The 25748-nt window shown below is 36.1% G+C and overlaps 3 protein-coding genes and 1 long non-coding RNA gene across 6 annotated transcripts in view; all 4 read right to left on the reverse strand.

The window, feature by feature from the left end:
* hoxb3a (homeobox B3a) overlaps window positions 1-19343 on the reverse strand; it is a 46510-nt gene extending 27167 nt beyond the window's left edge. Inside the window, exons 1-2 of one of the 3 annotated variants that reach the window (XM_027138970.2) lie at window positions 7407-7547; window positions 7073-7229 (exon numbers count right to left, since the gene is read on the reverse strand). The gene's annotated coding sequence lies outside the window, so the exon portion shown is untranslated. Of the gene's footprint in view, window positions 1-1682; window positions 2170-7072; window positions 7230-7406; window positions 7548-18926 lie in introns of those variants that run through there. The other 2 variants (XM_027138972.2, XM_027138971.2) reach the window with 2 other exon arrangements.
* Window positions 8042-10466, reverse strand: LOC113638018 (homeobox protein Hox-B5a). The gene is made up of 2 exons (XM_027138978.2): window positions 9756-10466; window positions 8042-9141 (listed from the first exon to the last, which is right to left on the reverse strand). The coding sequence occupies exons 1-2, from the start codon at window positions 10333-10335 to the stop codon at window positions 8894-8896; spliced, it is 828 nt and encodes a 275-aa protein (XP_026994779.1). The 5' UTR covers window positions 10336-10466; the 3' UTR covers window positions 8042-8893.
* On the reverse strand, window positions 12003-14053 carry LOC113638020 (homeobox protein Hox-B6a). The gene is made up of 2 exons (XM_027138982.2): window positions 13537-14053; window positions 12003-12740 (listed from the first exon to the last, which is right to left on the reverse strand). Exons 1-2 carry the CDS (start codon window positions 13964-13966, stop codon window positions 12484-12486), a joined length of 687 nt encoding a protein of 228 aa, XP_026994783.1. The 5' UTR covers window positions 13967-14053; the 3' UTR covers window positions 12003-12483.
* Window positions 19344-21067: 1724 nt separating the features above from the next.
* Window positions 21068-25368, reverse strand: LOC113638022. Its single transcript, XR_003439495.2, has 2 exons — window positions 24304-25368; window positions 21068-21657 (listed from the first exon to the last, which is right to left on the reverse strand). It is a non-coding gene; the product is annotated as an uncharacterized LOC113638022 (long non-coding RNA).
* Window positions 25369-25748: the final 380 nt, after the last annotated feature.

Below are 25748 nucleotides of genomic sequence, written 5' to 3' on the forward strand. Positions count from 1 at the left end.
TGTTAAAGTCTCTGATGATTTATAAATACTAAAAAATTAATACAGAGACATCATTTCAAATTAGCAGTGTATGTGCGCGTATAGGAACACAACCAAGCTATACTATGATTGTGAAAAGCAATTGTAACATAACTGAAAATTTTAAAGAAAGCGTTTCAATTGTAGGCCAGCAGCCCTGTTAATCCCTACAGTGAAAATTTCAAACCAAGCAAACATATATTTCGCTATGAAAATGTAAATGTCTGTCTTATCAAAACATTCATACTAAATTTATTACGCCACTCCACGCCAAACAACACACACACTCACATACACAGACACAAACCAAAAAATGTGTGTACAAAATGTGTGTGTTTCTATATATATATATATACACATATATATATATATATATATATATATATATATATATATATATATATATCTATATATATATCTATATCTATATATATATACACATATATTTGTGTGTGTGTGTGTGTGTGTGTGTGTGTGTGTGTGTGTGTGTGTGTGTGTGTGTGTGTGTGTGTGTGTGTGTGTGTGTGTGCATGGGGGTACGGTGCCGAAGTACAGTACATAGCAGAATAAATGACAGTGTTATAAATTTGCTAGATATAAAGTACACATATGCCTAGATACATTTCGCCTACATATTACCAAATGTATAACTTAACCTAATCTAATTTCGTCCTTAATAAGATTTATTTATTTTTATTTATTTATTTTTGCAATAATTGTGTTATATACAGCGATATTTTATTACAATTATTACACCAATTATGACACTTTGTCAGCAAAGTTGCACTACACGCTATGTTCTAAATTATCGCGCTTGTGTGATTCAACGTTGTCGTAAAAGAGACAAATAAATTAATTTTATTTGGGAAATTTCTTAAGATTTAGTAAAAATCTTTAGAAATCGAAAAATTCGTTAATTTATTAAAACAAATGGTGAAAGTTTGTCTCGTTGCAATTGTACGTTTGTAAAAGAAAATGTTTCATATATATATATATGTATGTTAATCTACAGCATCTTTGGGATATTTCTGGTTGGCAATTAAAAAATCCTACCTCTCTTGGACAGTTCTTCTTTTCCTCCAATTTGATTCTAATCATTTTGTTTTCAGTTTATTTTTATTGTACTTTTAAAGTGATGAGACCAACCGCTGGGCTATTATTAACTACTAATATTTGATCTGTGTGAATATAATGAGCATATTTGTACTGTACGAAAGCACTAATTTTTGGCCATATTTAAAAAAATACTATATTACTATATTTAAAATACCCATATAAGAAAGAAAAGGAGAAAGTTCGTCCTTTATGTCCACTTCAACCCTTTCACCTCCCGAAGTCCCCGACCTCGCCTTCACCCCATCTCTCTCTAAAAGGCATTGGGACCTCGAGCCATCTGCCTCATTACAGGGTTAATGCGTACACCCACGGGCGTTCGAAACACAAGATCAGTGACTTCAGCCAAGGTATAAATATTCACAATATAAACCCACACGCTTAACCACGCGACTTTGCAGAACTCGAAATCAAAGTCATAACTCCGTTATGAAAGGGGGGGGGGTGTTCACGCTCGCCACACTGGACTAAAGCACGTGGTCCTCTCAGGCAAAACACCTGCAGAAGAGAGCACGGCGATATGTAAATGCTTGCCCAAATACTTTACTTACTTTTTTGCCTTTGCGCGTCGTTTCTCGTTTCTCTGAGTTCGCTCTCCATAATATAGTCCTGACGCTTTCTTCATATGCCGGACACAAACGGGACGGGACCCCGTCGCTATTCCGAAGCCTTTCTTTCTGTCACGACCGTACCGCGAGCCCCACCGCCACCCCCGCCCTTCTTTCCTTTTTTTCTAACGCCACAGGTTTAGCCCGTGACCTCGCCGTGATACCTTCGTGCAACTCCCACTCATTTCCGCGATCCGATCAAGAAAATCTAAACAACACAATACGTTAACCACAAAAAAAGGAATATAAAACGATCTATTAATTTCTTACACAAAACTATATCGTTTCCTGGTGTCTCTTTAACATTTCTTGGCGAGAAGAGGGGGGTTTCCCCGCACAATGCAGCCTGCTGCCTCCCAGAAGTGCTAAAAATAAAATGCATGTTCGACTTGCTCCGTCGTGAGTATTAGACTACAATATCATTGGACGCTTTAAGGCATTTTGTTGTGGACTCTCAGGTTTTCGTATTAATCTCGCACTTTGGCAGTCTTTGTTAAACAGCGAGGCGTGTCACAAGTCCCAGTACATTTTAATATTTGTTAGACGCGCTGACCTGCGGTTCACCCCTTCTCTGGGTCTCTCCCACTCGCTAGTTCTATAGTAATGCATGCACAGTTTGCGTGCTCATACTGAATTGTGCTCAGGTCAGAACTTTGAAGAAAAATGACTTGTGTGGGTGTTGGGGGTCTCATTCTGAACGCCTTTTGAAATTTACAAATTAGCTCGACCGCAGAACCATTTTATTTACATTTTCTAAAAACCAAAGAAAGTCCCAGACTGAAAACGAAGCAGTCTGGATTGTGCATTAAAACACATATTAAGAACATGGTACATCCTAAAGCCTTAGGCAGTAACGAAATAAGATATTTTACTCATCGTCACAACACATAAGTAAACCATATATAGTAATTAGAAATAGGATATTTTAAAATAGTGGGTCGGCTAACCTTATAAACATTAAACATTTCAGCCCAGATAAATCAAAAGCTCTGAGAATGCCAAAAAAGATCGTAAATCGTTTTAAAAGAAGGCATAAACTAAGAAAAATCACAATGCGCGTTACATCTCTGCCAGGCAACGGCAAATGCTACGGTGGAATGGAAATTAATTCGATGAACTCTGCGTGAACTCTAAATGAGACGCCTATTCTAATAAAATTATTCACCATTTATGCACTGTATTTTTCAAAATACTAAACCGATTACAACTGTTATCCTTAGCTAGCTTAGTTTGTCCGAAGATTTATATGAATAACGGCATTATGTATTTAAAAAATTAGGCATTTCCTTTGAGCAGATTATATTTTATCCGTCACTACATGAAAATAGCTCCGTTGTTTACTATACATAAACACAGCACTCTCTAATACTCTATTGTATTTTATAATTTAGCTAAACTACTATAATGATTTAAATATTCGGTTGATTCAAAGGTGTCGTGTTTCAGACGCGTTTCGTGTGATGCTTTCAAAAATTTGTAACTGTGCTGGGATTATATTTTTTGTCTTGATTTGATTCCAAATTAATGAAGAATATTTGTAATGTTTCTCCTCTTGTTTAAGTCTATTCACTTATAATTCTTTAAATATGTGCAAATGACGACTGTTAAATGTCTACGAAGTGGACCTCTACAACTGTGTAACGCAGATAGTTCTATATATTAGGGGCATACTCAAATAATTTTATTTCTCGTCATCATCAACATCATCATCATCATCGTCGTCGTCGTCGTTGTCGTCGTCGTATTCAGCAGAACAACAATATTATTATTATTATTAGTAGTAGTAGTAGTAGTAGTAGTAGTAGTAGTAGTAGTAGTATTCACATTAAATTGGGCTTTTTTATTTGTTTTGTCCCTTCTCACCTATGGCACTCTAATTATAATTTTTCCCATTTTTGCACATGAAACAAAGCTTTAGCCCCTTTGGCAGAACCACAGTTCTTTTCCACCATTTCCTCCCTTTCTCTCACTTTGCCATTGACATTTAGCAATTGGTCTAGCAGTCGGCAACCCACAGTCGAATCTCACACCACATAAACTTTTGACCCCTAAACTTTTTGACCCCGCTTGGTCTCTCGCCTTTCTAAAACCACTGGATTCAGATTCAATTGCTCTGAGTAATTACAATTTTTTTAGGAAAATTGGATCAGGTATATATAAATGAATTTTGTTTGGTGTACTTCCTGTTGTTCAACAAAGAGGTGCATTAACCATAAAGACTTAAATTAAATTTTTTTGCCTCTATTTAAAAAACAAAACAAAACTGGAACGCTTTACTGAAATTATTCATTTCTATTAATAAATATCCCAGACGCCAAAGTTGAGACAAAATATAGAAATGAATTTTGTTTAAAAATTATATAGGACGAGATGTTAAGTCGACTGCAGAAGACGGAGCCTTCCATTATTGTGAAGTTGGCCTAAAGCGGGCTCTGCTGGCGACTTTAGAGCGTTGCATTAGATAAATTCCCGGGAATCTATACAACAGATATGGAAAGGATGTGCAATATTTTTTTCAAATGTATTTAAAATATTTTGATATATATAATCACATGTTTTAAGACTAATTAATTCATAATTTTTTCAGAGTCTTCGTTCATGTACTGTAGGAAACAGCTGGGTCTCTTTTAAGATTTTTGTCACAATATTTTTTCATCACCTTATGACAAATATGATGCACTGAAGAAGGAGTAAAAACTAAAATAAATTAAAACATTCCAGCCAACTTTTCATCTTTTTTTTAGTGTAAACATGTGTAATTGTGTGTGGTGGACTAGCATTGTTTTACGCTTGTGTCCTCCCAGTACTTCTTGTCTGGTGACCTCTGAATGATCCCCGTCTCATGAATTATGAATGAGAAATGTTTCTTGATTGTCTCTGTCCATATCCAAAACAGATTAGGAATGTAAAATTGCAATTTAAATGTTCATTTTTTTAGGTTGGTGCCGTCAGCAACATCAAAACCAACACAAGCACACAAGATCAGGCAAGAATAAGATTGAATTATATTTCTGGTCCTATGTCCCAGCAAATAATACAAAATACCTCAAGAAGTGTTTAAAACTGTGTGTGTGTGTGTGTGTGTGTGTGTGTGTGTGTGTGTGTGTGTGTGTGTGTGTGTGTGTGTGTGTGTGTGTGTGTGTGTGTGTGTGTGTGTGTGTTTTGTTTGTTTGTTTGTTTGTTTGTTTGTTTGTTCAGAATAATGAATACATAATTACCGCGTTCAAACAACGCCGACTGATGAAGCTGTTCCATTTGTACTTTAAGGAAAAAATGTTTTTTGTGTTGTTTCTTTACTCAACCAAAACATAAATATGATATGTTCTCCTTAAAAGACATGTTTTTCCTAAAATTGAAAAGCTATTGTTTAATTACAATAAACTTGTATCAAACGAAAAAAAAACAGTTAAGCCTGCTTTTTGCCTCTTCGTATTAGAAAAATTGTAAAATGCATGAATTTATATTTAAAATAATGTTTAAATTAGCTACCTTTAATGAGCAAGGACAGCACGTTTACATAGTACATCGTCTTCTGTATCGTTAAATAAAAGGACATTTCTCTTTATGATCTTATTGGACATTCTTTGTCATACACGTGTAACATACTAAAAACCTGTATAGGTAAAACATGATGAAGTATAGTAAATGTAGTTTTATTGGGCTCTGTCACTGTTTGATATATGTAAAATAGTCAAACATTTTAAAAAAGGCGATGAATAATATTTTAAATTTATATTGGACTTTTTTGTTTCATCAAAAAATGTGCATATTTTCTTGATATTTTAAACAAAGCAATAGTGCAATACAGAAAACATTTTCCATTTCGTCTGTGGATTCACAGGCTTTTTTTTATTACTCGTCCACTTTTAGCACGTAACCACATCTACGTATTGTCTTTGATGATGAATAAAATTGCCTTAAATGTATTTTAATAATGGGATTCGAAAGATTGAAGTTGAACTTGTGAATAGTTATCGTCTACACTTAACAGAATAATGAAAATATAAACACTGTGCATTTTCAGAAGTAATTGTTATTTGTTTGCTGCTTGCTTGTTCGATTGTTTTTTAATATTCCTGTAGAGACTAGTAAACTTAGTTCCTTAGTTCTTTAAACCATCCGTATGCATAGTAACATATATAGAATTTATATTCTTCCCTCAAAGGTCCGCTCCGAGTGCAAGTGTTTTATTCACACATTTCCTTTTTAAAAAAAAGTGCATGGGCGGGGATGAAACAAAGATTTACTTGTAGAATTGGGGGAGGTATATTGTAATGTTGCTTGTGTGTGTGTGTATGTGTGTGTGTGTGTGTGTGTGTGTGTGTGTGTGTGTGTGTGTGTGTGTGTGTGTGTGTGTGTGTGTGTGTGTGTGTGTGTGTGTGTTTGCGTGTGTGTGAGTGAGTGTGTGTGTGTGTGTGTGTGTGTGTGTGTGTGTGTGTGTGTGTGTGTGTGTGTGTGTGTGTGTGCGTGTGTGTGTGTGTGTGTGTGCGTGCGTTGTGTGTGTGTGTGTGTGTGTGTGTGTGTGTGTGTGTGTGTGTGTGTGTGTGTGTGTGTGTGTGTGTGTGCGTGGTTGTGTGTGTGTGTGTGTGTGTGTGTGTGTGTGTGTGTGTGTGTGTGTGTGTGTTTGTCTGTGTGTGTGCGTTGTGTGTGTGTTTGACACACAGAGAGAGAGAGAGAGAGAGAGAGAGAGAGAGAGAGAGAGAGAGAGAGAGAGAGAGAGAGCATGCATATTCTTTATGTTTTGCTTATTTTGGGAAGTGCTGTAGAATATGAAACCATGCCATTTAAGTTATTATTAATAAAAAAAAAAAGAAACAATAAAGAAGGACACATATTGTTTGTTTTTTTCAACTGTTGAAAATCAAAAGCATTTTTTTTTTACTATATTCACAATATAATCTAGTGTAGTGATCTGTGATAACTAAAAGTGGCATTAGAACTAATAACACGTGAATACGATGAGCACGTCATACAATCATAAACAAAGGTTATGGTCATGGTTTGGTAATGTTTTAAATGTCAGTGTGAATATTTTTCATTTCGGTATTGTAAAACATACAGGCGATCCCACATGACACCATAAAGTTCGACTATTTTAGAAACCTAGAAAATTCGTATCATTTCTTGCTTAGTCAGTAGATTAAATTCTATCTGGACAACGATACAATGCTTTTCTTACAAGCAATAAAGGCTACTCCTGGACTTTTGAATTGATATGAGTTCCAAAAACGCACTTTTCCTCAGTTGCAAGGAGTGAAAGCATTACAGTCGGTTTTCTAATCTGTAATTCCCTTTCCTTAAGTCATCTACCAATCTAGGGTTAAATGACTTACTTGGAGTTTCCACAGTCCACTAGCCTCATATCCGCCTCCAAATGAGTAGAACTGGCGAGACAGCGTACGGACCATGCACGGGCAGAGCAGTGGCATACGTTATTTTCCTACTGACCCTTTAGAATCCATTCGTAGCAGTTAAACCGTCACTTGCTTTCTAGAATGTGAAATATATAGTACATTGTCAACTCCCCAAAACCATAAAACTAACTTTATGGACCCCACGTGACTTTTGAGAGCCAGTAAGGGGTATCTGTCTGTGGCCTGTGCGATTTTTACGATCTAACTTCAAGATAAAACGCTCATCCATTTGACATGTAAATGTCATACTCACTTTTGGTATAGTTTGCTCATTGGCAAAAACCTGAATCCCAAAAGGCAGCCGGCCAGGCGATATGAGGCAGCTGGTCACTTTTAGGACAATCTACTCGGCTCTCAAAAGTCGTCTTAGACGTAGCAAAACGGTTTGGCTGTGGTAAGTTTACAAGTTCGCTGCTTGTTTACTGAGAGGCAGGGCTACTGTGTAATGGCGGATTGCATATCACGAATAAAAAATATTTTAACTGTCAGAAAGATAAGTGTGACATTACACACGTGATATGAAAGAACATCTCTATGACAGCGCTAGGATTTGGTTTTAACTTTGTCTTTGGTTTAAAGTTAACTTTGTGTTTCTCCTTTACTTCAAAGTTTAATGTTAATAGGTAGCTTTTTTGATGCGGTGAGTGTCAGTTTAAAGTTGTAATAGGTCTTGTGTTCTACTGGAATTTAAGCATTCTGTTTGTCTGAGCTTGGAGCTTATTAACGAGTTTTTGTTTTGTTTTGTTTTTTGTTTGTTTGTTGGTTTGTTTTTTTACAATTGAAACTATTCAAAAAAGCTTCCCATGAATTATATTGTAAAAGGAAAACGTTAGAGACTCAGCTTAGATTATGGTAATTGAGAAACATATGCAATGGTTTCTCTCCATATGATGGGTCTGAATAATATGAGAACTTTATTTTTTACTCCAAGATAAGCTACAAACAAATACAAAAAGCTAATTGGCAAAATTCGTACAGGCAGTTCGACATGGCTTTTTTTCCCACACACATTTGCCATTCACTCTGCCTACTACAAATAGCCAAATGATCACAATAAAAGTGTTCAATATGTACATCATTTTAGGAACATGAACATGATCCAGGAATATACAATTACATAATTTGAATATTATACACACGTAGGACGGATACAGGACTCTAGGACTATTTACAAATTTCCATTTTTTTAAAAAATAATTGAAGAATTTGAGCACATGACAAAAGTCTAATGAGTTTATCTAGACAAAGACTTCAAACATATATGACCATGGAACACAGAAGCCTTACTTCTGCTAAAATGAATGCAGTCACTACTAGAGTTAGCTAACTAGAGCATCACTTCATATTTGGGCAGAAGCATCGCTGTAAACTCAATGGCATACAAGTTACAGGTAGTAAATAAGTTATAACATTTAGTTAACATGCTATCTCTCAAAGCATTATACATAGCACTTGACAAACAATATTCATAGCAAGAACAACGAGCGGCATTTTTTTTTTTTCTTATTTTTTTAGTTCATTTTCTCACCGGAAATAATAAACAAATTATTCAACGTACAGCATGTGACACGATATTTTTTTTATTTTAGCAGTACCACAGTAAAATTTTAAGTTGAATTAAATACCCCAAAACATGCCGAAAGGTGCCGCTTTTACAGTACTCAGTAATAGTCTATTGAAATTTTCCTCATCTATACTCCCCTCGCGATTTCATTGCAGCACTTACAGCATTATTTGCCACTATGGCTGGAAAGCGCTACCTGCGGTAGCCAAACTCATGCTCTTCAATTTATTGTCCTTTTTCCATTTCATCCGCCGGTTTTGGAACCAGATCTTAATTTGACGTTCTGAGAGGCATAGAGCGTGGGCTATCTCTATCCTTCTCCTCCGGGTGAGATACCTATTAAAATGGAACTCTTTTTCCAGCTCTAGCGTCTGATAACGGGTATAGGCAGTTCGGGCCCTTTTTCCATCTGGTCCAGTCATATCTGCATGGCAAGATTGGAAAGAAAAACATTAGCGAGTGTGGCGCAATACAGCATTAGAACAGCAGATCGCCAAAAGTGTTTTGCAATTTGGAAATTTACATGCAAATGCTCTGACGGACTCACGATTTATGACTGAATGAGTACTCCAATCGCCAAATGGTACAGTGCACATATGTGCGTAAACAACACTGATCTTAATGTTTTACAAAAATCAACGTTTAGTAAAATATATAATATCTTCGGCTTCTAACGACGCGTAATCTTTATATTTCCAACAGACGTTTCCCACCAGTTTTGTAACTTTTTTATTGGTTGGTTTTCCCCACCAAAGTAATCACGTTCCCTTGCGCCATAAAACAGAACTTTTTAAAGAAACAACAACTTCTAAGCATTTATGACTTGCTGTCCTCTCTTCCACCTCTTTCCCTTTCTCTGCTACAGCTTGCGAAGCTCCACACTTGAAAGATTTATGACACTTTCGCGAAAACAAGTAAAGATTAATTCCGCCCCCACTGTTAAAAAGCAAAAAAACTTCTACGGGCAAATTAAACTACACTCACTCACCCACTCACTCACGCAAACAGTAAATAAGCGTAAATATAATACGCAAGTACCATGGCTAATATGTAGTTTCCGCATCCAAGGGAATATTTGTGGCGCTTGGCCATCGGTAGCCGCCGAGCTGGTGGAGGTTGCCGTGGTCTCTTGCTTCTGCAGCGTCCGCGGAGCTTGGTTAGCCGCTCTGTGGGAGCCTTCTTCGGTTTCAGATGAAGCACTGGCCTCGTCGATTTCTGTAAAATGTGTACTGTTGGTGAGGTTACTACTCGCAGCAGAAGAGCTTTGGTCTGAAGGCGGTGAAGAGCCTTTGGGTCCTAGGCTCTCGCTGTTAGTGCAGGGCAGCGGCTCCGGGGATGCGAGCGAGCAGCTTGACGGCTGCCGGAATCGCGTCTCAGGGGCTGGAGATTGGAAGCCCCGGGAATTGTCCCCAACCGCCCCAAAGTGGCCAGTGCTGGCTGAACGGTTGACGGTTAGGTCCATCCCATTGTAGTTGTAGCCGTAAGAGCCCGAATGCATGGTGCCTGAGTCCCTGTACGAGGCGTTCATAGCGTTGCTGCTAGTTCCATAATTTAGTAACTGATAGTCAGGGCCATTTGGGTAGCGCCCTGAGAACGAGTTTACAAAGTAAGAGCTCATTTAGGTTGTTTTAGCGAGCTTGATTTGTAGATCTTGGTCGTTATAACGCTGTGCTTCACGATTTATGATGTATTAATGAATTATAGCAATGCACTGTACTTTGCTATGTATGCGGCCAAATATGGGGGTGGGGGTGCGTTTGGGAATCACGTGCTTTTGTTGACCAGTCGTAAATTCTCACTGATGACTTCAAGAGGTAATTCATGCTCTATGGTTACAAATGATGACGAGACGGGGAGTTGTAGCCTCGAGCGTTCGTGTGCCTCCCATTGCAAGGATATGCTGCATGTGAGCAGACAGCGTCACCTACTGGATATGTAATTTACAACACAGTGAACTATTTTCTGGGCTATGCACCTATTTTTTATTCTTTTATTCCTTTCAGTGAGAACGAAACTTCTCTTGTACTCACAAGAATGATTAGTACTAAAATGTTGCTAAATCTTAATGCAATTACTTAAAAACAAACAAAAAAGATGTGCATAAATAAATAAATAAATAAATAAATAAATAAATAAATAAATAAATAAATAAATAAATAAATAACAATAACAACAACAACAACAATAATAATAATAATAATAATAATAATAATAATAATAATAATAATAATAATAATAATAATAATAATAATAATAATAATAATAATACATTGTACTTCTACTACTAGCAGTAGTAGTAATAGACGAATGTACATAGATTTTGATTCGCTATTTTGGTATTTTGGTGGAATTTTAGGTTCTTTAGAAAATGGAAGAGTAAGTTCTCAGTAAGCCATTAGGAATGTAGGTTTGTGATAGATGACCTGAACTGATATATGGTTTGTTGACACAAAGGCACAAGTTATTTCATGTATGTGCATCATGATGTGCAGTTCACCATTGTCAAACTATGTAATACCGGAAATCTGTGGTAAAAATATTCTTGATTATCTTTACTGAAGCTTTAGCTTTTAATCTCGAACAATAATAATTTAATAAGGTCCAGAATCGGATGTCAAATATTTAACATCGAAGATATTTGAAACAGATATTTTGAAGAGAAGAATATATGTAATACGTAATAGAATATGTAAGGTGTAAGAGATATCTTTGTTGCTTATTTTATTTTTTTGCCTATAAAGGGTCTGGACTTGATGCGCTTTACAAATTACATTGTCTCGCGGTAGAAGATTTCATTCTGGCTACCGAGAAGGTCAGTCTACTAAACGTTTGACCCTTGGTGAGTGAACGTTTCGGACAGGTCAGTTTTCTCCTTCGGCCATCAGTTAAAAATCACTGATCCCTTTCCTTTCACTTTGTATAGGGTTTTCTTTTTTAAAAGAACTCTTGGGTTGCATAACTTTTAGTGTGGTAAAGGGAAACTGAGTTTTTGGATTGACAGGATATTTAAGTGTACCTGTTCCCTATCGCTGCTGAAGCCTAAGCAAACCACATTTCAATATTTTCTTCCTAACTAGCGTCCAATTTAACGTTTTCTAGACACACAGGTATATTCTGACGATGAAATAAGCGCCTCCTTGTTGTGCTCTCCAATATTACCAGGATTATTTGTCACCGTAACAAACACAGTGGCACACTGATTCATTTTATAGAAATCATAGCTCATATGCTTTGAGGCTCAAAAATAATTGTTTTTACTTCTAAAACAATTGTCACCAAACAGGGTCAGGGAGAATGTTTTCTCGCTTTATTATAGTTTCTTCTGATAAATTGTACAATAATTGGAATCCACATATGACAAGACTATAAGACTATAAACTTGAACCCTCCTTGCTGGTTAAAAAAAGAAAGTTTTAGACCTATCTTTTTCAGTCAGTAAACACGTCAGACATATAATCACCCCAACTAAAATAATAATTTCGTACAATGAGATTTTATTTTATTTTTTAACAGCTTAAATATGAGTACGAATATAACATTTAAAATATATGTGTTAAACATATCAGTTTTAGATGAAATAACAAATCCTAGGTCATAATTTGCACATAAAAAGACATTAATTAGTGACAACATAAGAGTTTAAAAAAAATACATATGTGTAAGTGGAATGCTACAACGAATTTACCAATACAACTTCACCGAAGCAAATGTATGTACATGGAGAGTTTTTCCTTTTAATGATTTATTGAGGTGTCTGCTGCTCAATTTAATCTGTCCTCTTCTCATCTTTCTCCTGGTCATTGGTTTGTGATGCGTTGATTAATTTGTTCTCCTTTTTCCACTTCATCCGTCGGTTTTGGAACCAAATCTTGATCTGGCGTTCCGTCAGGCATAGAGCGTGCGCAATCTCAATACGACGCCTGCGGGTAAGATACCTGTTAAAATGAAACTCTTTCTCCAACTCCAGGGTCTGGTAACGGGTGTATGTCTGACGACCCCTCCGACCAGGGTTACTGAAGGTCCCTGTCCATGAAATGGAAAGAGGAAGGGGGAGTGATCGTAGCACATTAACGCCAAAAGCGTGCATTTTATAATGATTATAATGACAAATGTGTATAGAAACACAGCTTGAGGACAGGAACATGACTTGCAAATTTTATGCCTCAAGACAATTAAGTGTTCGCAAATCTATCCACTGCATTACTTCTAAGACTGTGTATTAGCAGATATTCTTGAATTCAACTAACAAAACTAATAACTAAAATTCTATTTTTTTTAAAGGGCAACAAATAAAAAACGAGACTATTGTATTTCTTTAAGAGTTACTCTGCACTATTCAAGTATTTTGCCACCGTTTCTTTGCAAATGCTTGCATTTAAAACCAGTATTTCATGAAATTCTAATTCATCACTACAGGTATATTGTGACTGTAATTTTCTTATTAATTTCCTACATTTGGAGTTACGCTTGCATAAACAGGAATTTCTATTTATAGTTTTCTGAATTTTACGGTAAAGCAGCGAGCCCATCAAATTGTCACTGCAAGACATTTGAACCTAAAGACAGGCTGCTAATGTAAAATTATACACAAACTATAATATTGTCTAACAGTTTATGATATTAAAATATCATGTCTTCTGTACGATTTCAGTGTTACATTGTAGACACGAATATATGTTGGAGTGAGGAGACTATATATTTACACTGTATGTGCTTCCGGATTTGTACAGTGTGTCGAGAGGCGTTCTTTAGCTTTGCAGTCAATAATATAAGTAGCAAAAAATAAAAAACAAAAGGAAACATGGCAACATGTACGTACCACTGCACGAGTTCATTCTTTGCATCCATGGGTACACTGGCACCGGCGGCTTCTGATCGTCGACTTCGGTGTAAATACTTTTCCCAGACGAATCTGTGCAGTCTGTTTTCCGGTGCTCCTGACTGTGAACAAGAGAATGTTCTTCTATGCTAGAGAGGGCACAGGCGTTGTCTTTTTCCCTGCAATAGCTTGCTGCCGCGTAATCGCAGGAACCGATGGTGGTCGCCCTGCCGTAGGCACCGTTTGTCTGCTGGTAAAAGGAAGAGTGGTATGCCTTCTCCGGGACACTGCTAGCTCCATAAGCAGCACCGGGATAGTGTCGTAAAGGATCTGTATATCCGGAGGAGTATAAGGGTATCTGTCCCAAGAATGACTCCTGTCCTCCGGGCAGAGTCACTGGGAAAGTGGAGTTTACAAAATAGGAACTCATTGGGAGGGCACGGTTCTTTTCCTTGGTTTATGATTTGTTGTGTTTTATAGTCCAAGCGGTTTAGCTATTAGTAGTTTATCGGAGATTGGGTTTTAGGCGAGGGGGGGTTTGCTGGGTGGCTATGTGCCAGTGCGGGACAGAGGAATACCATACCATCTGACCAGCCACTGACCAATCACAGGCGACCGTGCCTGCAAATTAGCACTCATTTTTAAGGGGGCGGCGGGGGGGACGTGTTGTAGTGGGGACAGCATTTTCCCATCCTTTCTCTCTTCCTTTTCTTTCAGTGACATTGCTTAAAACGAATAACGGGGTTTTAAACACTAATTTGAATACGTTGACATATTACACACCTCTGTCTTGACTGAGGTGTATATACTGACGTAAGCTAGAAATAGGAGGTGCCAACAAATAATCCAAGCAGAGGCTTTCAAATAAATTATATTTTCTCCATTACGTTGAGTGATTGTGCGACTTAATTTTTTCAACAGAATTTATATTGATTTGTCTTGGTATTTTCAGAGATACGATGTTACTGCTGTTCACCACACAAAAATAATAGAAAATAGACACACAGGCATTATAATATCCATTACTTCAAAACGATTTGCAAAAGATAAAAAATTAACACAAAAAGTTATATAAAATCAGCGAGCATATAATAAATATGCATTATATTCTCGAAATCCGAAATATTTGCAACAGGCTGTGGATTTGGATTTATATTTGACTTACTACAGCCCAGAATATAGCATGTGCAAATGTTGCCCAATTTGCGATTGTTGTACTGTGTTATTTTCCATGCGCTCTATTTCTGATTTTCGACGTTATGCTGTGATGTGCTGTTATATCTGTCTATTATTTTAGTTGGGGCGCATCTGTCTGTTTTTAAAATGGCACGATTTTTACCGCAATTCATATTTTAAAAAAAGGTTTTCCTGTTTGGGAAACAAAACTTAAGGCTTGGAATCTTTAGAAAATAAGTCAGTTTTTTTCTAATTATTTCTGCTGTTCACCACACTGCTTTTCAACCCGAGCGTGCGTGTGTTTGTCATTAACCAAGAGTACAGTTATACTGACTGGACTCCTGTCGTTATACAACCACTGAACCATTTGGGGCCCAAAAAGTGGATATTTTTAAAAGTGGCTGGGGGTTGTGTGTGCGTTTTACTTTCATTTCAGTTTCCCTTTAGTATGGTGAGGATGCTGCGCTTCCTTTCGCATTGCTTAGTTTTCTGTGAGCGGAAAGCATCTATTGTGTATCCACTTGCATGAGAAATCAAGAGGAAACAGTGCTCGTTCAAAGTCTGTTTATTATTTATGAGTGATAGCTTCTAGTGTTGATTTTGTTATTGATGAATTCCTAACCACCACGACTGGCAACGCGATAGTTTTGATTGTATTTAAAAGTCAATTTTAAAGTAATTTTAAAATGTTAAATGTTATGTTTTATCGACAGATATTTAATGCGGACAGGGGAGAAAAATAATCCGCCAACAACTCTTCATAAAAGAACATAATTCAAAGCAGAAGTTGTGGAGGATCACCGCAGAGGAAGGAAATCACTTCAAATATATGACTTTGTCAAGTTTGCCGTAACCTCATCTAAACTTTCCTGAGTTTGTGGTATATTGTGAGTATGTCTGGGTTTGCGTCGAATTTTCTGATATCATTTTTATAGCATAAATTATTGTATTCTGAAATAGCTGTTTACATGCCTTGTGTTTTTCTAAAATTAGTCTATTATAACTTTTTAATCATAAATCCTTTTAATGAATGAATTATTGTTTCTTATTAAATTGGACAATAAATATGTAGATGTAAATTAATTTAGTTTTTTCAAATGTCATATATTTGATGTCGATGCTAAATGAAATCATTTTTATCTATTTAAGTTTGTTCAAGTAAATTTATATAATATGTCGGAGCACGAATCTCTGTTTGTGTAGTGCAATTTAAATTACTTTGCTTTTTATTACTTACATTAATAATCAATTTGTTTAATTCATACATAATTAAAATGATTTGAGAACATGTAGTGAGTGTATATCCTATGCTACATTTTGTATGATGTAGAGTTTTATTTTATTGGGTATAGTTTGTTAGAATATTAGTAAAAGAAAAAAAAGAAAAAAAAAGAAATTGGGTTAAAGAAAAGTGTTTTGTAATTAAAATAAGAAATTAAAAATAATTAAAAGAAAACTTTACCTTGTTACCCATTACGAATTTCTGCGGTCTGCTTCCCAGCAATTGACTTTCTACACCTCATAAAATAAGTAGATTTAAAATTTGTCTTATAAAAACCAAATAATTTTAGTATAATATCATTTAGACACATTTAACTATAGTCTACTTCCAAATTGTTTGTCTTTAGTATAAAATTAGTCTTTGCATTGTCACCTGATAAGGTTTGCACTTTATATTTCATTTTGGATAAAAATTTTATTTGCACATGAATTCAAACCTATATTCAAACAATTAATTATTTGGAATGATGCATAATTGGTTGAATGTATTTACTATTGTATGTAATAGTGTATTGTATTTACTATTGTATGTAAAAGTGATTGTACATATGCTATTATTTGGCTCAATAAAGACATTAAAAGTCTAAACAAATACAGCAAGTGCTGTAGTCAGTTTTTGATGTGCATAAACCAATGTCTGGGCTTCGGAAACGGTTAAATGTTTGGCAATGTTTACCGTCCAAGTCCACCAAATCATGCATGTACAGTTCTACCACGCTGTTTTTGTTGCAGGATTCAAGCGCTCTCTATGTACCCCTCCTCCTCCTCACTCCATGCCGCTAGTCCTTTCTCTCTGTTTTCGGCTGCTGGGCTCAGTAAAGCTCTTTCTTATAGGGAAAATAACCAGAACCGATAACTGTGTGTGTGTGTGGGGGGGTGTGTGTGTGTGTGTGTGTGTGTGTGTGTGTGTGTGTGTGTGTGTGTGTGTGAGAGAGAGAGAGAGAGAGAGAGAGAGAGAGAGAGAGAGAGAGAGAGAGAGAGAGAGAGAGAGAGAGAGAGAGAGCACAGATCAGTCAGCACAGATCAGTCAGTTTTGCTAGTTCGGGCCGGACAGTGGATATGAAGAAATATCCAACCCTGAGGCTTAGCTTTTCTGGTGAATGCAGTACCTTCAAAGGGCGGCAACAACAGCCTCGAGAATTTACAGCCTCTGCATTCTTTTACGTGTCACTGCCATCGGGCTGAGCAGCCAACCCCTTCCAGAATTTTCTGTTATCTATGGTTCAGTTTGATTTATTGATTTTATTTCAAAGACTATCATGGCATTAAAGTATGAACGTAGAAAAGAAGCAAAGAAATGTTCACATTAAGCATTTATAATCTAATGAAATAAATTAAAATATTAGACGGGTTAGAAAGAGAGAGATAGAGATAAAAAGACGCTTAGAAAAATCACGACATTGCTAAAATCTGAGGTCACTAGTAAACAAAGACAAACACAAACAAAGGTAGTGTGGCAAATGCATATTGCCATAAAACTCTCTCATCTCTCTCTCCCTCTGTCTGTCTTTCAGAGCCTGCAGGCGCGCGCGCACACACAAACACACACACACACACCGAGAGAGAGAGAGAGAGAGAGAGAGAGAACTCTGTCCAATACGTGTGAGTGACGACGTGAGAAGACACAATGTCATTACGCAAAGCTGAACACTAGATGGCACCAAATAGCCAGAAATAAAATTTCTTTGAGTAGATGTCTTCATAACCTCAACATCAAACAAATGGCCACAATTTCCTCCCCTTTATATTCTTTAGGTCAAACTAGAGACATGATGAGCTTCGTTATAAGGCGGAAACAGAACATACCCTTGTGGTTTCTAAAATATCTATAGTCCGATTAATCGTATGCGACCTGAATAATATATAGGCTTCATGACTCTTGATTCATTGCTTACAGATAACAAGTTTAAGATAATACAAATAGAAAATGTAAATATCGTCATAGATTACTCATTGTACAGCAGAATTTAATAATTCGAATAAAACCGTCTTTCGATACGATATGCCAGCTGAGAAGGATACCCAAATTACCAGAAAACAAAGGGCGCAGGCCAGCTGTGGTGGAATATCATTTTTTCTAGCAATACATATAATAAGAATGGTCTAAAGAAATTGATGCCAAAATAATCTTTAAAAGGTCAGAATATTTGGTCTGGAATAATTTATGGTCGAAAAACCATAGAATTAAAAAGAGAATGTGAATGCAGTGTGTGTGTGTGTGTGTGTGTGTGTGTGTGTGTGTGTGTGTGTGTGTGTGTGTGTGTGTGTGTGTGTGTGCGTGCGTGCGTGCGTGTGTGTGTGTGTGTGTGTGTGTGTGTGTGTGTGCGTGCGTGTGTGTGTGTGTGTGTGTGTGTGTGTGTGTGTGTGTGTGTGTGTGTGTGTGTGTGTGTGTGTGTGTGTGTGTGTGTGTGTGTGTGTGTATTTGTGTGTGTGCATGTGTGTGTTTACCTGTCGTTTTCTCTATAAATTTAGATTACAGTCATTTATGCATTTTCTGTCCGCGCATTTAGTGTGCAGAAATGCGGCATTGCGTCGTGCCACTTGATTAAAGGCATTCCACCTAACCAGCGGTCCACAAGTACAGCTACGCTCTGATTGGCAACCAAGCCGGTCCATCAAAGACATCTTACAGCATCACTGACCTCTGTTTCCACAGTACAATTACTGCATCCACAAACTAATTTCAAGCATGTCTAATATTTTCATCACACATGAAAATTCACAAATGTCACTTAAAGCAAAACTGAAATAGCTTTAAAAAGCATGCGCTCCATGCAGCTTCACGGAAAAAGACATAAAACTTTGAAAAGATGCTTACAATCAAGCTATGCGGTAACCATAGCATACATTTAAAATATTTATTGTAATCTCAAGCTGCATGAACGCAATACCATTTCCTCCAAAAAAACATAATTTGTGACAGCAGACCTTACCTTTGTTGATAAATCGTTAGACCGCGCTAGGACAGTAAGAAGAATCCTTCGCCGTTGGTCGCTTGGGAAGTACTGTTGCCCTTCCCGGATCCACCAATAGTGCAAAACTAACAATAACGCCGTTGCTTCAATCCCTTTTGGTCACATTAGTCAACGGCATTCGGGTCCACGTATAACAAAATGCATGAGAAACTACTGCGTGTCCAGATCTCAGTCAGTTTCTTCATTGTAGAGGTAATCCCAGGCATAACCGACCACATTAGCATAGCGAGCGCAAAAGAGGCTGGTCTCCCTGTCTTGTTACTCGGAGACAGAACAGCTAGCGTAAACTATATGTATATCTTCGATTTTTTTGCCGAAGTATGGACAGAAAGAGGACAGTTAAAGAACATGGCGAAGGTTCATAAGGCGCAGCGGCCAAAAGAATGCTGCAATATAACCACTTGGGAAATCATAAAAAGTTCACGTTCACGGTTACCCATCCACATGACCATCCTCGGCCAATCCCAGGATCCAGGCACTCATAAAGTTCTATCACAAAGTTGTAAATTTTCATAAAACAACAAGGAATTTATTGCATTTCTCCTCAGTGCCTCAGATGCCGTCGCCATCTTTTTCTTTCACAAAAGCTTAGGAAATAGAGCAGGAAAGCTAATATTTGTTTCGCATCCAATGCTTCACGCTGATTAGATATTTTTTATAATCGTCTTATTAATTTGAAGTTCTTTGTCTCCATTTACATTAACAAAACAAGATCGGTGGTTTATGTGCTTATTATAGATAAATAGAAGATAGTGGGTGAAGGCCGTTTTTAACTTGTAACATCAAAAAACAATTATAGACAACAATAGGTTTATTTAAATATAACGCATTTATCAGAAATCTGGTACCTTTAAGTGCAATAGCCAATGACTATTTTCTAAGGTTAATATTTACAGTCTACATGTTGTAATTAAATTTTGCGAGAAATATATATATGAGTAGACAAAATAGCTGAACAAAAAACACATAGGACACATAAAAAGCACGATCACATGTATGGCACTAAACAACCTTGTATTATAAAAGTTTTATTAGATATCGACTGAGACAGCAAGATAACGTTATATTCAATTTTTTTTTGCGTAAATAATTGGATTACATAGTATTCCAATTTTAATCTTAATAGTAATTATTTTTGCTAGATTTTTTAGATTAAATTTTATGTTAAATATAATTATTTACATTTTTAATCATTATACAACCAACTATTCTTAAGTGCAAGCGGAGTATAAATTATTTTACGTCAATTCACAATTAGATCAATTAAATCAATAGACAGTGTATGGTAACCAGGTTATAAGAAAGCGAGCCTCTGTCTAATTTTTTATGTTATAACCTCGGAAGAAAAAAAAAGCTAATTTGAGGGACACCCAGCACCGTACTGACACCAAAAACTATTGACGTGTTTCCTTTCCGTTTACTTCTTTTTGTTCTTTTTATGGCGTTTTCCGGCCTGTTTATTGATGCCCTAAACACATTAGTTTACAACCCCTAATGTAACTGCAGTCTTTTGGTCTTTCAAAGTAAGGAACCAGTCACGTCCTGACCTGATGTAACGGAAGTCTCAAAGGCATTCAAAAGCAAATGGTAAGAATACACAAAGAAAACACATTGTATTATATTCTATTTACTAAAATACTAAAATTAAAAATCTACAAGATTAGAGGTAATTTTGAAGACTTATAGTCTAAAGGTCGTAAAATACTCACCCGTAGAATAAAATCTAAGATATTATCTTTACTGCGGCAATAATTATTCATAATACTGAAGTTATAATTCTTTTATTACACTTAAAATGCTTAAAAAGCCATTAATAAAAAGTACATATATACATTTAACAACATATTAACTAAAAAACCAATGACATTGTGGTGTTTGCCCTATTGAAATTGAATACAACATTGACTTGTTATATTTAACAACTAGTTTATATATATATATATTCATTCATTCATTCATTCATTCATTCATTTTCTACCGCTTTATCCGAACTATTCACGGGGAGCCTATATATATATATATATATATATATATATATATATATATATATATATATATATATATATATATATATATATATATATAAACTAAAATTTCAATGACATTAATTAACCTTTATTATGTGAAAGAGAACCATACTTTAAAAGCACAAGACAAATTCCAACGCTTTTGGCATTATTTTTTATTGACACATTTACTTTCATTTAATGTCTTTAACCCTACAAATAAGACACACACGGAAATACACAAGACGAAATTTTGGCCCTTTAAAACCATTTAAATGTTATCTTTTGGCAAAACTTCTATTCTTAATAGTAAAACTTATCACATAAGTATTTGACTTAAAGCAAAACGCTTAGAAAACGAATGAATAGGTTATTTTTTGTTATATATGTGTATAAAATATATAATGTGACATCCGCTGCCTTGCTCTTATTCTCTATCTTCCTCTTCTCTTCTTCTTAATCATCTTCTAGATGTCCTGCTGTCTGAAACCTCTACGTCGCAATGTCTTGTGTTTTTTGTTCTTCTGTATTTCATACAGCGGTTTGGAACCAAATTTTTATCCATCAGGCAAAAGGTGCGCGCCATAACTTTCCACTCGCCGTCGCTACGTCAGGTAGTGGTTTGGAACTCCTTCTCGAGCTCTAGAATCTGATAGCGCGTGTATGACCGGCGACCCCGTGTTCTGTTTGCAGATGTATAGAACAAGTGTCAGTACATTTTAAAGCTTAAAAAATAAAAATATACGTTATTAATTAGAAATTAATTAAAGAAAATAACCAGAAAAAAAGAAAATAGGAAATAAAAAGAAATAAAATATGACTATAAAATTCCATTAAATATGGTATAGGTAGAGTATTTTTTTTATTTTACTTTCTGTTCTTCTTCCTGCTCTTATTCTTAATCCTCCTCTTCAAAGATATTTCAGAGAGAAACATTCATACAATAATAATACATGCATAAATACATACATGCATGCATACATACATACATACATACATACATACACACATACATACATACATACATACATACATACATACATACATACATACATACATACATACATACATACATACATACATACATACATACATACATACATACACATAAAAGACATACGTACATATTATGTTGAATGAAATTAGTATATGTAATTAAAAAGTAAATATTAAATGCGAAATTGTGACTCATGTGACGCATGTGCTGGCTTACAAACAATCAACAACAAAAATGTTATATCTTTTAATTTATTCTCTATGCAGAGACAGTTGAGCGTTCACTTGTATCCGTTTTGGTAAGAAACATATTTAGGAACATGAGACAGGAACAGTCATCTCCATACTGTGGTTCTGTGTTCTGACGATATGAGCCAGACGGCGTTCTCCCGTTTCCGTTTTAAGCAAATGGAGTCTGTTTTACGTTTGCATGCTTTTGAACTTTTTTATTGCTGTCCTTAGTCAGTGTGGTATTTATTTCCGTGTCTGTGTTTTCCGTTTCACTTTTTTGCACGATAAGCCCACTAGCATGGTGTAAACAAAGTAAAATCAGTGAGAACAAGAAAGAAAAGAAGGAAGATATTGTAAAACAAGTGACACATGAAAATAAGGGTTGCTTATAAGCAAAATGTACTGCAATAGTCTAATAGTCTAATAGTTTAGTCTGCATATCTCTTCGGCACGCTTTCATAGAAAAAGTGTGTTGTACTTCTTTGTTCTTGTACGAGTGCGTTTTAGAGTCACACACTGTGTGTGTGTGTGTGTGTGTGTGTGTGTGTGTGTGTGTGTGTGTGTGTGTGTGTGTGTGTGAGAGAGAGAGAGAGAGAGAGAGAGAGAGAGAGAGAGAGAGAGAGAGAGAGAGAGAGAGAGAGAGAGGATTATATAAAACCCTTATTTTTGTCAACATCACTAGAAATCTATGACCATCAATACAATATAAATCATCGGTAGGTCTCCGTGGGTTTCTTTATCATTTCTTCATATTTGATCACATAGATTGATTTCCATAGTAAAAGAAGATAATGCGTTAAAATCGGTCTAATAAGGAGAATTTAAAAACACGCATTCTCATATTTTAAGTGCTAATTGAGTAAAATCATACCAAAAATATTAAGTTGACAGGATATTTGGTATTACATTTCCTCATTTATATATTTTTTAAATTATACAATAAAGTTACAGATGACCGATTATTGGGTCAAAACTAAAAGTCATACTTTACACTGAAACTTGATTATTAAGTAAAATAGTTGCTCCAGCTACAAAAGACGTGGGATTCCATTGCGGAAGTTCAATCGTCAAATGTTAAATACTGTTCAAGTGTTGAGTCTTGCGACGATATTAACAGCATGCATATAATTACAAAAAAAAAATGAAAACAAGTAATATGCTTAGCTCCTAAATATCATGGACCCAGTAAGGTGAAAATAAGAGATTGTCTGAACTATTTACACCGTGTGTTTTGGCCAGTACTAACAAGTAATTGAGTCGTTAAGTTATGACATATGACTGGTCCACCAATTTACACTGTGACAAATCTTTGTGCTGATGAAATGTGCCTTAGTTTAAAAATAGTTCATGCAAAAACACGTCAAACACAAAACAGATTTCTATTAGGCACTCTGTCTGGATTTGCGAAAGAATAAGAGATGGAGGGGAAAGGATTATCTAGAAAAAAAGTCAAACAAGCAAATACCAAGCAGTTGGTAATAAAGGACGTTGCCTTGTCTAAGACACGCACCATTCAAAGTTATAAAAGCAATGTCTCTATTTATCATATCGACTTCTGCTTCATTTGATTTAAATATCAAATTTACTAGGTCCTCCCCACTCCATGAAATCAGTGAAAACACGTATCATTTAATGAACATGACAGTAATTTAGAGTTGCATTTAAATACCGCCAAGTCATTTAAACCATCTCCAAACTAAATCATACTTCTGGCAGTCATAAATTCGTATTTTTGGTGTTAATATACCTCTTTCTACAGTTCTTCTTCTGCGATATCTAAAAGCACTGATAGGTTACACTTCGAAAATTTGAAGTTTATTTGTATCAGTTATAAATAATTCTAATCTTTTTTTTTTTTTTTAGCAAAATACTTGTTTGACAGACATATATTTAACATTTTAACAGTATTAAATACTGAGGTCCTACTGGATATTGTGAATAATAATGCCCAAAATGTCGAAATGCACCAGACAGATTTCAGGAAGTTTTCTTTGTCACTACGCCATGCTACCGTTAAAAAACCACCTAATCGCTCCTGCGCTCCTTCATTCTCATCGCATAAATATGAACCATGTCTTTTAAAATAAGAAGTTCCCACAGACCTGTATTTCTCATCCACGGTAATAGCCTGAGATTGTCCTCGTGTTGATGGCAACTGCAAGTATCGGCACACATAACTCTCTGCCTCGGGTTAAAACTGTCCAAACTTCTGTCTGGGTTATTCGGTAAGGAGTTCCTACCCTGGCTCTGGGTGGAAAGGCTATCACTGTTATTGTCCAAGCTTGGCAAAGGGGCTGAGGACAAGGAGGTAAGACCGAAAACGGTGCAGTGTTCGTACCATACGCGCTGGTCCACTGTAAAGTAGAAGCCAATGTGCAAGAGGTTTGCTCGGGAAAGGCACCCTTTAGAAAGTCTAAACTCGTAGCTCTGTATTGAGGGGGAAAACTGTTAGAATAATACACGATTTGGGTTTTAGAGTATCTATAACGAGCTAAATTTAGATTTTATAGAATTACAGTCTAGAAAAGATTTACACCAAAATCACTCCCATTCAAAATTACCACGTGACAATCGGCACGTGAGGGTGAGTCTTCCAATTGGCGATGGGCTTCTTATTCTGTCTTATTATCGTGTGGGGGAAAATATACGCTTGCTCTCTACCGACATTAGACTGTGCAAAATTATTCAGATGAAGACAAGAATTTGTAGACAACCACAGTCGATAGGAAGGCAGAGCAGAAAATAAAATCAATTAACTATTGATTAGCCTGCATTTCCGGTTATGTCTGTAATCACGTAATTGATTGTCCAAGTCTGGATTTATATAATATTGGGTCTGGAAGTACAGATTTTGAAAGATGTGTCGCTTGAAACACACCAGCCAAATAATGTTAATATTTATTCTATTGTTGATTGTAGTCACTATGAATTCTCCCTATTCACCTGAATTCGCCACTTAGTTCCCAAAAGTCATCACTGAGATCTATGGAATAAATGGAATAAAGCACCTACAATTCATAGTGTAGCTCCTGCTTCCTATAACCGGTTTATTTAACCATTTCCGGTTTTCCCATCACTTTATTCTCTAAACTCTAGAAGTGTGTGTGTGTGTGTGTGTGTGTGTGTGTGTGTGTGTGTGTGTGTGTGTGTGTGTGTGTGTGTGTGTGTGCGTGCGTTTGCGTGTGTGTGTGACCGAGAGAGAGAGAGAGAGAGAGAGAGAGTGAGAGAGAGAGAGAGAGACTCTATTTGCAGCTCACCTGCACTAAATCAGTTTATATTCGCAGTTTTATACAGAACACAATAATTGGGAATCAGATACTCGTAATCGCATTGTATTGATAGAATAAAGCATTCAATATTTAATATCCCTTTAAATAATAAGGAGACGCCTGAATCAATGTCACTACGTCATCTCACTCAAGAATTACACAACTACAAAAAGGTTCCTGATTTAAAAATCGTAAATGCTGTTAAAACCTATGTGGACATAGATTAACCTAACAAGGCTCAGTTAAAAACTGGATATTTGTATAAGATGTTGATCTGC

The sequence above is a fragment of the Tachysurus fulvidraco genome, chromosome 15, assembly GCF_022655615.1.
Source record: "Tachysurus fulvidraco isolate hzauxx_2018 chromosome 15, HZAU_PFXX_2.0, whole genome shotgun sequence".
NCBI classification, from domain to species: Eukaryota; Metazoa; Chordata; class Actinopteri; order Siluriformes; family Bagridae; genus Tachysurus; species Tachysurus fulvidraco.